The 11,614-nt window shown below is 49.4% G+C and overlaps 5 protein-coding genes across 5 annotated transcripts; 1 reads left to right on the top strand and 4 right to left on the bottom strand.

Annotated features, from left to right (window-relative positions):
* Positions 1-424: 424 nt before the first annotated feature.
* N7516_002821 (NuA4 histone acetyltransferase complex catalytic subunit ESA1) lies at positions 425-2,346 on the bottom strand (the record flags this gene model as incomplete). The annotated part of the gene is made up of 6 exons (XM_057215541.1): positions 425-583; positions 649-1,835; positions 1,899-1,933; positions 2,000-2,064; positions 2,150-2,177; positions 2,264-2,346. The coding sequence occupies 6 exons, from the start codon at positions 2,344-2,346 to the stop codon at positions 425-427; spliced, it is 1,557 nt and encodes a 518-aa protein (XP_057077424.1).
* A 535-nt stretch (positions 2,347-2,881) lies between these two features.
* Positions 2,882-4,126, bottom strand: N7516_002820 (mRNA guanylyltransferase; the record flags this gene model as incomplete). Its single annotated transcript, XM_057215540.1, has 1 exon — positions 2,882-4,126. The coding sequence occupies one exon, from the start codon at positions 4,124-4,126 to the stop codon at positions 2,882-2,884; it is 1,245 nt and encodes a 414-aa protein (XP_057077423.1).
* Positions 4,127-4,919: 793 nt separating this feature from the next.
* N7516_002819 (deubiquitination module subunit SGF73) lies at positions 4,920-6,341 on the bottom strand (the record flags this gene model as incomplete). Its single annotated transcript, XM_057215539.1, has 4 exons — positions 4,920-5,323; positions 5,392-6,030; positions 6,086-6,199; positions 6,314-6,341. The coding sequence occupies 4 exons, from the start codon at positions 6,339-6,341 to the stop codon at positions 4,920-4,922; spliced, it is 1,185 nt and encodes a 394-aa protein (XP_057077422.1).
* A 412-nt stretch (positions 6,342-6,753) lies between these two features.
* Positions 6,754-8,777, bottom strand: N7516_002818 (putative beta-ketoacyl synthase (Cem1); the record flags this gene model as incomplete). Its single annotated transcript, XM_057215538.1, has 7 exons — positions 6,754-6,915; positions 6,974-7,342; positions 7,401-7,754; positions 7,812-7,883; positions 7,947-8,054; positions 8,129-8,295; positions 8,726-8,777. 7 exons carry the CDS (start codon positions 8,775-8,777, stop codon positions 6,754-6,756), a joined length of 1,284 nt encoding a protein of 427 aa, XP_057077421.1.
* Positions 8,778-9,006: 229 nt separating this feature from the next.
* Positions 9,007-10,357, top strand: N7516_002817 (agmatinase; the record flags this gene model as incomplete). Its single annotated transcript, XM_057215537.1, has 2 exons — positions 9,007-9,135; positions 9,197-10,357. 2 exons carry the CDS (start codon positions 9,007-9,009, stop codon positions 10,355-10,357), a joined length of 1,290 nt encoding a protein of 429 aa, XP_057077420.1.
* Between the last annotated feature and the right edge of the window lie 1,257 nt (positions 10,358-11,614).

Genomic DNA, 11,614 nt, shown 5'->3' with positions numbered 1-11,614 from the left:
CTTATAACCATCGAAACTGGCTGCTCTAAGGGTGACATTATACTATAATTTCAAAGAAGAATAGAGATATGATCTTGAAGATTTGATATTCCGAGTAATTAAAGGCTTTTAATTAAAAACAGGGTCGGAATAAGTAGAAGAGAGTCAAATAATTTACACAAATAATAGGTATCAACCGAGGAAAGCCCTTATAAGGCTCAAAAAAAAGGAGAAACGCCTTGTCCCTCGAATTAGCCGCCCAGATCAACCGCAATGTCGAAACAACCGAATCAACATAGACATGGTGGCATCTGTGATGCCACAAGTCCGAAGATACACATTGTTTCAACGTCCATAACGCCCCAAAACCAAGCCCATTAGACAACCACGCATATTGAACCAGCTCGCAGGATATTTAATAAAAGGAAAATGAATAGAAAACCTCTCACCAGTTCCAGGTCCGGCTGGAAGCAGCGAAAACAGGAGGCTTCCACTGAAGACGAGCAGGATCGATTTTGCGTGCGCCCTTGATCTCCTCCTTCTTGAGACGCTTTTCGTGTTCCTCCACGACGTGGTCCGGGAGTACAATGACCCAATTGCCCTTCTGCAAAAGCGAGTTAGCAAATCCATGTGCTGTGATTTGGTACACATGTGGGAAATCAAACTTACGTGGTATCGGAGCATGTTGAATACAACCAAAGTCTCGTGAACATCCTTCTCAGTCATAGACGTGAGAATCGCAAGCTCGTTCTCACTTATAGCTTCTCGGTTTGGCTCGATCAGTAACTCTACCAGCGTCTCGCGCCAGTACTGTCGATAACCAAGTAGACCCAGATCACTGAGTGGCTTTTCGGGGGAGCCGAGCTTGCCTTCGCGCTTGCTGAGCTCGTAACTGAACGAGATGAGCAGACGACCGAAGCCGCGGCGCTGGTATTGTGGCAAAGTCATAATACACGCCAGGTTATAGCCTTCAGCAGAATCCTTCTCCTTGGAGAAGTAGCCGACGAAATGGCAGCCTGTCTCGTCGCGCGTGGTCATGCAGTAGAACAGGAACGGGTCGACATCGTAGTAAAGCGTCTTGTGGTCGAGGAAGAGCTTACTCAGGAGACACAGATTCCGGCACCAGGTACGCTGGCGACGGCCATCGACTTCAAAGAAGGAGATGTAGTCGTCGCGGTAGATCTCGTTGCCGGGTGGGTGGGTCAACGTGCATTTTGCGCGATGACGCTCGAATGCACGCTTATTGTCGAAGTAGCTGAGACAAAACTCGTCGATGTAGACTAGGTCGACGTCTGAGAAGGAATCGGGATACGGTGAGAAGTACCACGGCTCGACGTCGTACTTGCCCATCTGGAGACGGGTCAAGTTCCGCACGCGATGGATCTCCGTCGGGTTCTGTGTCATACTACCACCTGTGCGGAGTCGCTCGATTTCTTCTCCGCGTGTTATAACCTCGCCCGTTGCCGTTTGAACTTGATCTTCTTTCACTGATTTGCTTTCCGCTGCAGCATCTGCCATCTCAAAGTCTTCGGACTCGGTGGCCTTTGGCGTGCCGACTGTTGACACAGCCTCGGATGGGAACAACGAGGTGTCTCCCCCGGGTGTATCAACACCGAGGTTTTCTTTCCCTCCAGCCTTCGAGGGCCGTGATATCTTGCCGACATTCACGTTCTTGCCACCTAAGATATCGGGTGTTTGTGACAAGTCGCGGCTGTCAGCCCGGGCACGCTTATTCACACCCACATTCTTGCTAGGTGCTGCTTTGCTGGCAGCAGTGGTTTTCTTCTTATCAGCCTTGTCTGGCTGGGGCCATTCAACTTCTTGAGAGAGATCGATGCGAACCGCCGCAACCCATTCTGGAAAGAGAAGTTAGAGGAAATTCAACGCGAGTCAGTGCACTTGCTGGAGTGGGAACTTACCATCAAGACGCTTGTTGAAATCGACATAGTGTACGCTGGGATCTATATCAGCACACCAACTCAAAAAGCACCGACATGGATATCAACAGAGGCAAACATACTAAAAGGAAGGGCCATCCTTCCGCTGTCGAATGGACAGAATTTCGGCTTTTCGCAGTTCTCCATCCTATATATAGTAGTCAGTATCAAAGCCCAAACTGGATGATCACGTGACATGACCACCAAAATTTTGCGACAGGGTCAAAACGAACCTTCTGCACCATGGCCTTCACACCGATTCTACGAGGCTAGTTAGCATTTGCGACCGATAAAAGTAGACATAAAACCCCCAAGGCTAATTATTCCAAACATAAAAAGCGACATACCTGATGGTGTTGAGTGTGGCGAACCCTTTGTCAACGGGGTCGGGCGTCCCCGTCGTCTCCCCGTGGGAATCTCGGACGCCCATCTTGTTGGACTGGCAGTAGGGACTGAAGCAATATCCGAGATGAGAATGATGGAATCGAGCAGATACTGTGGTTATTTGGTGATGGGGGAGATGATGCGGGAAAGGGAGCAAACTGGTTATTATGTAAGCTGTTCCGCATCCAGCATCCCGACTCTATACAGGACTGGACTTGCTATAGTTACAATAATTTTTGGCTGAAGATTTACGTAGACTCGAGAGATAGAGATAGTTAGAGATAGTTAGATATAGTTAGAGTTAGATATAGTTAGAGGTAGTTAGAGATAGAGGGAAAGAGAGAGATAGAGAGAGGGTAATTTTTTTTCATTGCTTGATCCAATCCAAAAGAAAATGCCATAAACACCGTCTCCTGTTTTCAAAATTTGCATCCCCTTCCATGTTGCAATGCCATGATCTTGTAGATAAAATATAAAGCCCAACCCAACACCAAGCGCCTTGCAATGAATCGGAGTCAAAGAGAAGCCGAGAAAGAAACCATACAACATATGTAACCAAAAGGCTACACACGTCTTTCTCCTCACCCTTCAAACTTCCGCTTGACACCATTCAGATTCGCCGACGGTGGCATAGCCTGAGCTCTCCGTTTTTTCTCCTCATCTCCGGCAGCCCCGCTTTGCTGACGCTGCTTCCAAGCTGTTTTGATAACGGGAGCAAGACGGATGAGATCGTCTTCAGTGACGCGGTCCTCGATACTCTCAAGAACCTTTTCAACAGTGGAGACGTGGTTTGCATCGTTCTTGTCATCACGAATACGATAGAAGCGCCAGCGTCCTTCCGTATCTTTGGCACACTCAACGATGGTATCATCAAGAGGAATGCGCAGGGCTTTGAGATCTTCCCATTCCTTCGGCTCAAGGAACATCTCTCCAAAAAGACGGTACTCGCCAGCATTGAGCATGACGAACAGGTGACAGGTCGGGATAGCGTCGTAGTCCACGTAGGGTTGGGTGACGCCCTCGGCCTCATCCTCGGTATCTGGTTCGAGCGTCGGAAATTCGAGGCGCATACGGAAATCAACGGTGTTCTCTTGAGGTGGCTTCCATTTGAGAATGTGCTCGTCGGTGCCGATGCGGTACGGAGTACTGCGACAAGTAAAGATGAGACCATCGTTACCGTGAATACGCTTGACCTTGGGAATAATTTCGCGGAACATCATCTCAATGCCGTAACTGAATTGCGTGGATTTGTCCTCGACTGCGAAGGGGCGGTGGTTTTTCTCCTCCGGGAATTTGCGGTACATGGCGTTGTATGGCCTGAGCACTTTTTCTTTGAAGTACGCCAGCCGCTTGTCCAGGGTACGGTGCATCAAGCTTTGTCCGTCCAGCACCAGACAGTCAAAGACCAAATATTTCAACTGCGTGGTCCCATCCTCGTAGGTGTCGTTGACAAGCTCGCCATCAACCAGGGTGTCGACATGGTATCCCTGGAAACTTTCATCGTTCGGCAGGGGGAAGTGTAAACCGGGTACGTAGCGGTAGTCGTTCTTGCGATCGATCAGGTAGTGAATCTCTGGCATGTCTGAGTCGGGATCTCCGCGCGCAAAATACATCAAGCAGCGGATGCCATCGGTCTTTTCGCACACAAAGTAGTCCTCCCGTTGCAGCTCGCCGAGATGTCGCGACGAAAAGCTGACCGGTTGTGCTCCAGGGAAGTTGAGATTGTTGCGCCCGAGGAGTTGGGCGACTTCGCGGCGAAACTGATCAGCTAGGTCATGGTCGGCTTTGATGCCTATCGCGTCTAGATCGGGGACAGCGTGGCCCATTGTGAAGGATCGAAGGTTCAGAGGGACGGGACTAATGGCACAAGAAACTCAAGAATAAGTTTGAAAGGCTCAGACTTCCCCCAAGAGATGAGAGGGGGTTGAGTTGCGGTCAATAAGACTCGGAGAGCTTGGTGGAGTGAAAGCGAATGCGAAGGGCGCTCGCCCGCAATCGCGACAATATAAACCAGATGCTCTTCAGCTGCAGGTAGATTTGAAGAGAATGAATAAGGAAGCTCGCCCAAGGGTTATACTAGTATGGCTCGCTTTGCTCATGCTGTTAGGTTTCAAAGACAATGCATGATCGGCGAACGGAATGGCCTGCGAGATGACCTGATGCCTCAGGCACATATCACGTAATCTGAATAGCTTCACTGCCTGGGCTATAGAGCTTGGTGATCCTGCATAGCGGACTCAGTAGAATGTCCTACACGACTACATATAGTATGTATGCCTACAGACATACCAGACAGAACTCAATAAAGTGGAAAGTATTCAATTGCAACTGCTCTCGAAACTTTCAAATGTACATATCACGCCAGCCGGGGTATCATATCGTGACCTTTCAAAGCAGACAGAACCAGTCTGTACCCATGGCCTATCCAGGGAAATAGAAGAACGAAAAAGATGCGAAGAAATCGAAGAAGAATGGTGCGATGGTCAGTAGTCCTCCTGCACCTGTGAACGCCAGCATCCAGTATCCAGTGCAAGCAGTTAAAGCTCAACCCCAACCACAAACGAAAAGAGAGTCGTTATAAATCATCGCCTGATATGCGGAAGTCGACCGAGATGCCAATCAAGAGGCCCCAGTGACTGGTGTTTTGCGGTTACCTGAAACAGAGGCTCTCTTGCCTGCATCCATTCCACCAGCGGAGACATCAGCCTCGCCATTGGCGTCAACAGACGAGGAGTCTAAATCGGCTGCGACAGTCGAGAAAAGAATGCCACCAAAAAGAGGTTGGCTGTCGTCGTTGGAGAAAAGTCCACCGCCGTTCCGAACTCCCATGGCATGCGACATCTGCTCCTTGATGCGGACATATCGGTATTTCGATTTTGTGGTGATTATGGGGTGACCGACAAGGGGCTGGGGCGCAGAACGGGCAATGGCGGCCATGACAGCATCTCTTTCTTCGTCCGAGTCAATAGGACCGGTGTTCTCGATATCTTCCTGGAGAGGAGCGTTGGCATCGATGGCAGCCTCTGTGGTTCGACCGGGTTAGTCACCTCGTGCTCCGTAGGGAGCATAAACAAGATCATAGTGAACTTACTCTGTTGGCGAGCCTGGTTCTTTTTCTGATACTGCTGGAGAAGCATATCATACGGCAGTGTCCGGCCAGGAACCGAGCGCTTAGCACCCATCGAATGGCTCTTGCAGGTCAAGGAACGAGCGCACTGCGCGCCGTTGGGGAGAGTAACACCACACTGTTTTTCGACATCGACAGGGCCCTTCGGCTTGGCCGTTTTTTGCTTGGGCTCGTCCTTCTTCTTCTTTTTCTTTGACTCCTTGCCGTCGTCCTCATCAGCCTTGCGCTTTTTGCCCTTCTTGTTGCCATCCTCAGTGCCCTTGGTAGCACTCTTCTTGGCGCTCTTCTGACCCATGTTGTGAGTTTCTCCGTCGGCCTTGTCGGGGCCATCATCGTCTCTATCGTCGCCGGCCTTCAGGCGATTGGCCGCGTCGCGGGCTTCCTTCTTCTTGCGCGCCTTCTCCTGCTTGGCCTTCAAGCAGCCGCGGACATGATCCGCTGCTGTTTGCTTCAGAGTGGGTCGCTTGCAATGCTTGCAGATTACGGTTTCGAGGAGGTCATCTTCACGCGGCTTGCCGGTCGGGAACACGGAGACGACTTTGCTGTCGAGGGTGGGGAGAGGAGATGCGGTAGGGGAGGTATCGATGGGGCCATCTTTGGCCTCTATGTGTTTGTTAGTATCGTCAATGCCTGTAGACATATGCCCAGGGAGCTGTACCATCTGCTTTCTTCTTGGTGGACGCCTTAGACGTCTTCTTCACCTTGATCTTGCCGGGTTTGGTATCCTTGTCCGTGAAGGTGTACCCGGACGCATCAACCAGACTTCCCCGTCCTGTCAACAAACATAGAATTAGCTCAGACCATTCATAGATTTTAGATGCGCCGAGCTTGATGTCAAAGTATTCCAAGTGTTTTGCGCTTTTGACAGGAACCAGGTATTGCGTACCTTGGCCGGGGTCACCATTGTTCGCCATGGTGAGGGCAAACTGAGAGAGTACCGAGAAACAGAACGCTTTCTTGTCACTCAGAAAGCCTTCGAAATGGCGTGAGGGTTGGTTATCAAGGAATGAGTTCAGTCTCCGGAGTCAAGGTCGGGCTGGGGCTCCGCATTAGGATCGGTCACGTGCCAACTATTGATCTATTGAATAGACATTTTGGCCTATTATGTTTTGGACGTAACATTTTCAGTTTATTGTTGAGAATGACCAATAGGTGAGAGTATTGATGCTCTTTCAACCTATCTCTTAATATAGTACATTGTTCGTCAATGAGATCAATCAGGCAGCGATTCTTTTAGGCAAATCAGTACCTGCCAAGCTTCTGGCTTTAAAAACACATAGTTGTAATTGAAACAAAAATATTGTACATCGTATGCTAGAAACAAGATCATGAATATTGTGCGAAGCAAAGGCTACTGTTTGTACCACCGAAGCCAAAGCTATTTGTCAAGGCAACACCAATCTGTCGTGACTGGGAATATTTTGGCGCATAGTTGCAATCAAACCCGTCAGCCAAGCGGTCTAGGTTGAGAGTAGGTGGCATAGTATTCTGTTCCGTGTTAGTACAAACTCTAGTATAGTTAGTATGTGCAATGCACGCAACTCACCTCATGGATTGCAAGTACACTGATCAAAGCTTCTATAGCACCAGCACCACCAAGCAGATGACCGAGGGCACCCTTTGTGCTGCTAACGTTCACATCAGCAGCTTTATCTTTGCCATCAGGGCCAAGTAAAAGTGATTTTATGGCAGCGTTCTCAGCAGCGTCACCAACAATGGTCGAAGTTGCATGTGCATTGACATAGTCAACTGCAGCAGGCCGTAACTGAGCCTGCTTAAGCGCCTTTTTCATAGCCATAAACGCGCCTTCACCATTTTCCTTAGGCGAGGTCATATGGTATGCGTCGCTGGAGCAGCCATATCCTTTGAGTTCTGCATAGATCCGCGCCCCTCTCGTGAGGGCATGTTCTAGCTCCTATATTTGAGATATCAGTACCAGGTGGTTGGATACGCACAAGAGGTAGGACACATACCTCTAGAACCATCACAGCTGCGCCTTCGCCAACCACAAAGCCTGCACGGTCGGCATCGAACGGGCGCGACGCCTTCCCTGGAGTATCATTGAATCCGGTTGATAGACTTCTTGCACGCGCAAAGCCGCCAATGGCCAAAGGATGGATACATGACTCGGCGCCACCAGCGACCATCACATCGGCATCACCACAGGCAATGAACCGAGCTGCATCGCCAATGGAATGGGCACCAGTCGTGCAAGCTGTTGTTGCGGAATGATTCGGGCCCATGAACCCGTACTTCATGGAAATATGGCCAGCGCCAAGGTTGATCAACAGCTTTGGCACGAACAGCGGATTGACCTTCTTGTAGCCCTGTGCAACAAGTTAGTTATAGGCTTCCCTAGTCCATGTACGATGGAAGGACCTTACCCCCTTGTCGTAGGCAATAACTGTGTTATAAATTTCATCAAAGTTCCCAATACCTGATCCTAGACAAACGCCCTACCAAAATGGTTAGTATGGCCGTCAAACCAGACATATTCTCACACATATTCCCACACATACCGTCACCTCCCTCTGCTCAAAAGGCTCGGGTTTCCACTCTGCATCTTGAAGCGCCTCTTCTGTCGCCGCCATGGCATATTGTGCAAACTTGGCCATCTTCCGCTCATCCTATCCACCCCGGATTATTAGCATTGCAGATAAAACACAAATCAAAGAGTGTTGTTAGTTGAAAAAAGACATACAACTCGATTCAACCATTCTGAGGCAGTCCACCCCCCATTTTTGCGACTACCCTCTGGTACAACAGCAGCAACCTGACAGGGCTGCTCAGCATAGCGCTCATCGCGATCTTTCACATTAACAACGCCACAATGGCCATCTAGCAAGCGTTTCCATGTATGCCGAATGCCTACAGCCAAGCACCGTGTTAGTCACAGTCGCATTCACAGATTCCAAACACCAAAGTACAATCAAACACGTAAAGTGAGACCCAGTATACAGCGGGTACTGTCTCTTATCGCCAAGTGTCCCGCATTGGCCTGTATGCCCGCCGTCATTGGCTGTCACAACCTTCCCCTTCCGGAGTGAGAAGTGGGGAATGCAGAGAGCTCGAGAGCCCAGAGTCCGGGGATATCGGATATCACGCATGGACTCCCGGACAATCAGACATGGGTAGAGCGCACTCGCAGGGATTTACTTGGCTGGCAGATGGAATTGTGGAATTGCATGCATTGTATCCGATAACATGCCCAGGTGAGTTCCAAGAACGACCTTGGAGCTATCAATGCCAACAGAACAACAAGAACATCCATGTTGAAAAATAAAGAAACGCAACTCACCTACACCTAGCGGTGTCACCGCCCCAAGACCGGTTACCACAACTCGCCGCATTGCATTGTAGCTTTTGTATCAAAGCTGAGGAGTTGTGTCAAAAGAGAGAAAACCGAAAAGCGGGCCAAAGCCAAGAAGGGAAAGTCTGCACGATCGGGTATCTGTTCGTCTTTCCCTTTACAACAACTGCTGCTTCAGGAAACTTGACGAGACAAGAGACATGTAGAAAAGGAATAAATATCTTCAATTCTAACTTTTCTTTTTTACTTCATTTCAAATAACTTCAGCCATGCCTGCTTGGAAAACCTTCCTTACACTGGCCTTGGCCGGTTCTGCGGCCTCCTGCGCGCACCACGATAACGGCGAGGTAGTCCCCGAACATGAGCGGGCAGAATTACTTAAGAAGTGGGATCAGGAGGTATGATACTACAATACCCAAGAAATAAGATTCGAACAATTCCTAACATATAACTATCCAGTGGTCCTTCTCCGGCATTGCCAGCTTCGCCCACCTGAAGCCGGTCAAGTGCCTTATCGAACCGGATGAGCACTACGACATTGCCATTATCGGCGCACCGTTCGATACAGCCGTCAGCTACCGACCAGGTTCGAAAAAGCAATCCCGTCCCAATGCCAGTCAAAACGCAACACTAACCAAATCCCGCACAGGAGCACGCTTCGGACCCCGTGCAATCCGCGCCGCCAGCGCACGCCAGATGGCCCCAACAAGCTACAACACGCGCGCCGGACTAAACCCGTACCAATCATGGGCTAAGATCACGGACTGCGGCGACATCCCCATCACGCCGTTCGACAACGGACTAGCCGAACGCCAGATGTACGAAGCCTTCCTTGAGCTTGGATCACGGCGAATCGTGAACAAAGCACCCAAAGCGAACGGGATCGGCGCAAAGCACCCGAAGCTCGTGACGCTTGGTGGAGACCACAGCGTTGCGCTGCCTGCTCTGCGCGCTCTGCACAAGATCTACCAGAAACCGATCACAGTTGTGCACTTCGATGCGCACCTCGATACCTGGAATCCGGTGCGATACAGCGCGTACTGGCAATCGGAGCAGACGCAGTTTAACCACGGGTCGTTCTTCCACAAGGCGAGTCGGGAGGGACTTATTTGTAATTCTACTTCTGCGCATGCTGGACTCCGGACTCGTCTTACTGGTGTTGATGCGGGAGATTATACGAACCCGGGTCCTGAGCAGGGATTTATTCGAATTCATGCTGATGATATTGATGAGCTTGGGCCTATGGGTGTTGTTGAGACTATTATTGCTCGTACGGGGATTGATCCCGAGCAGCCTGTTTATCTTTCTGTTGATATTGATGTTTTGGATCCGTCGACCGCTCCGGGAACTGGAACTCCTGAGCCTGGTGGTTGGACTACGCGTGAGTTTATTCGGATTCTGCGTGGACTTGAGAAGTTGAATATTGTGGGTGCGGATATTGTGGAGGTTTCGCCGGCTTATGATAATAAGGGGGAGACTACTGCTCTTGCGGCGGCGCAGGTTGCTTTTGAGATTATTACTAGTCTTGTTAAGTCTGGTGTTGATGAGGAGCTTGGTGGGTGGTATGGGTGGATGGAGAAGGAGGGAACTCAGGAGAAGGAGGCCAAGGATGAGCTTTGAGTTTTTGAATAGGTCTACGGTCTACGAGATGCATGTGGAATGAAGTGAAGAATGAATGACATATAATTCCTTGATGTCTTGGGTATCTGTAAACTGGAGTGATGTCATGACATAGTAGAGTATCAGAGACAACCTTGGAAATGCAATATCAAAATACTACAAGCTTAGTAATTACACTCTTAACGCCAAAATAACTAGAACTGATTGGATTGGAGTCCATTATCTGCGACTTTCTAATAACTAGAAATAACGTAGCTCTTCAGTGAGACATAACTCCAAAGACTGCAAGAGATCGCAGAAAGAACATGAACGGATATGCTTGCATCAAGCGCGCGCATAGAGTAATGGCGGTAGTAGATCAGATTGGAACAGGCGAAATCACATAGAGGCGGGGAAAAAAAGACGGAGAGAAGCCGGATCTGCAAGAGAAGGGTACAGCAAGCTCAATATCATAGTCCGGATTGTTCGCAAAGCTGGGGGGGGTACATAAATAGCACGTGAGAAAAAAAAAAAAAAGACAGGGCATGGGGGGATATGGGGGGATCACAGTGACGGAAACCGTCCAGCCAAAAGCCAAAACACGACGCCCTGACGTCCAACGCCAAGAGAGACGGTCAAAGAGGTGAAAGAGCTGGATGCGGAGAAGGTAATAGGTAGGATGCGGGGAGTGTAGACGACGCGACAAAAAAGGGAGAAGAAGGTCAAAACTGCTGTCGCTATATTTCGTGAAGGAGAGGAATGAGGGTGGAGGATCGGGGAAATTGAAAGGTGAGAAGGAGACGAGTACCAATAGTAACTCGAGACCAGGTCGTTGAAGACGGCAGATAGACGCAGCCAGGCGAAGCAAGAAGAAAGGAAGAAGCAGAACCAAAAAGACGAGGGACACAGCAAATTATAGAGGCTAGAGTTCGAACTGGGATAAGAGAACAGAGACAAAATAAGAGAAAAAAGGGGGACAAGAAAAAGCACAGAAGCCATTTTCAACTGGAAAACGTAAATATGGAACGCTTCAGATAGCATCGCTAGCCATAATACAAGACCACACTCCCCCCTTTTTTTTGTCGCTGAATTTGGATATCCCAGAAAACAAAGTCCAGCCAGAAATATTTGCCGCCCAATAGAACGTGAAAGAGTAGTAGAAAGAGAAATAAACAGGTTCATTCCATCGTAGCTTCGAGGCGCACGTCAACTAGGCATCAACCCAAGTGCAACATATCCGTCGCACTCGGACCGACCTGTTGCGATAAGTCTGTGATA

This window comes from Penicillium verrucosum (genome assembly GCF_028828655.1).
Source record: "Penicillium verrucosum strain IBT 35672 chromosome Unknown utg000001l_segment0_segment0, whole genome shotgun sequence".
In the NCBI taxonomy this organism is placed as follows: domain Eukaryota; kingdom Fungi; phylum Ascomycota; class Eurotiomycetes; order Eurotiales; family Aspergillaceae; genus Penicillium; species Penicillium verrucosum.
This window is presented reverse-complemented; position numbering and strand designations above follow the sequence as displayed.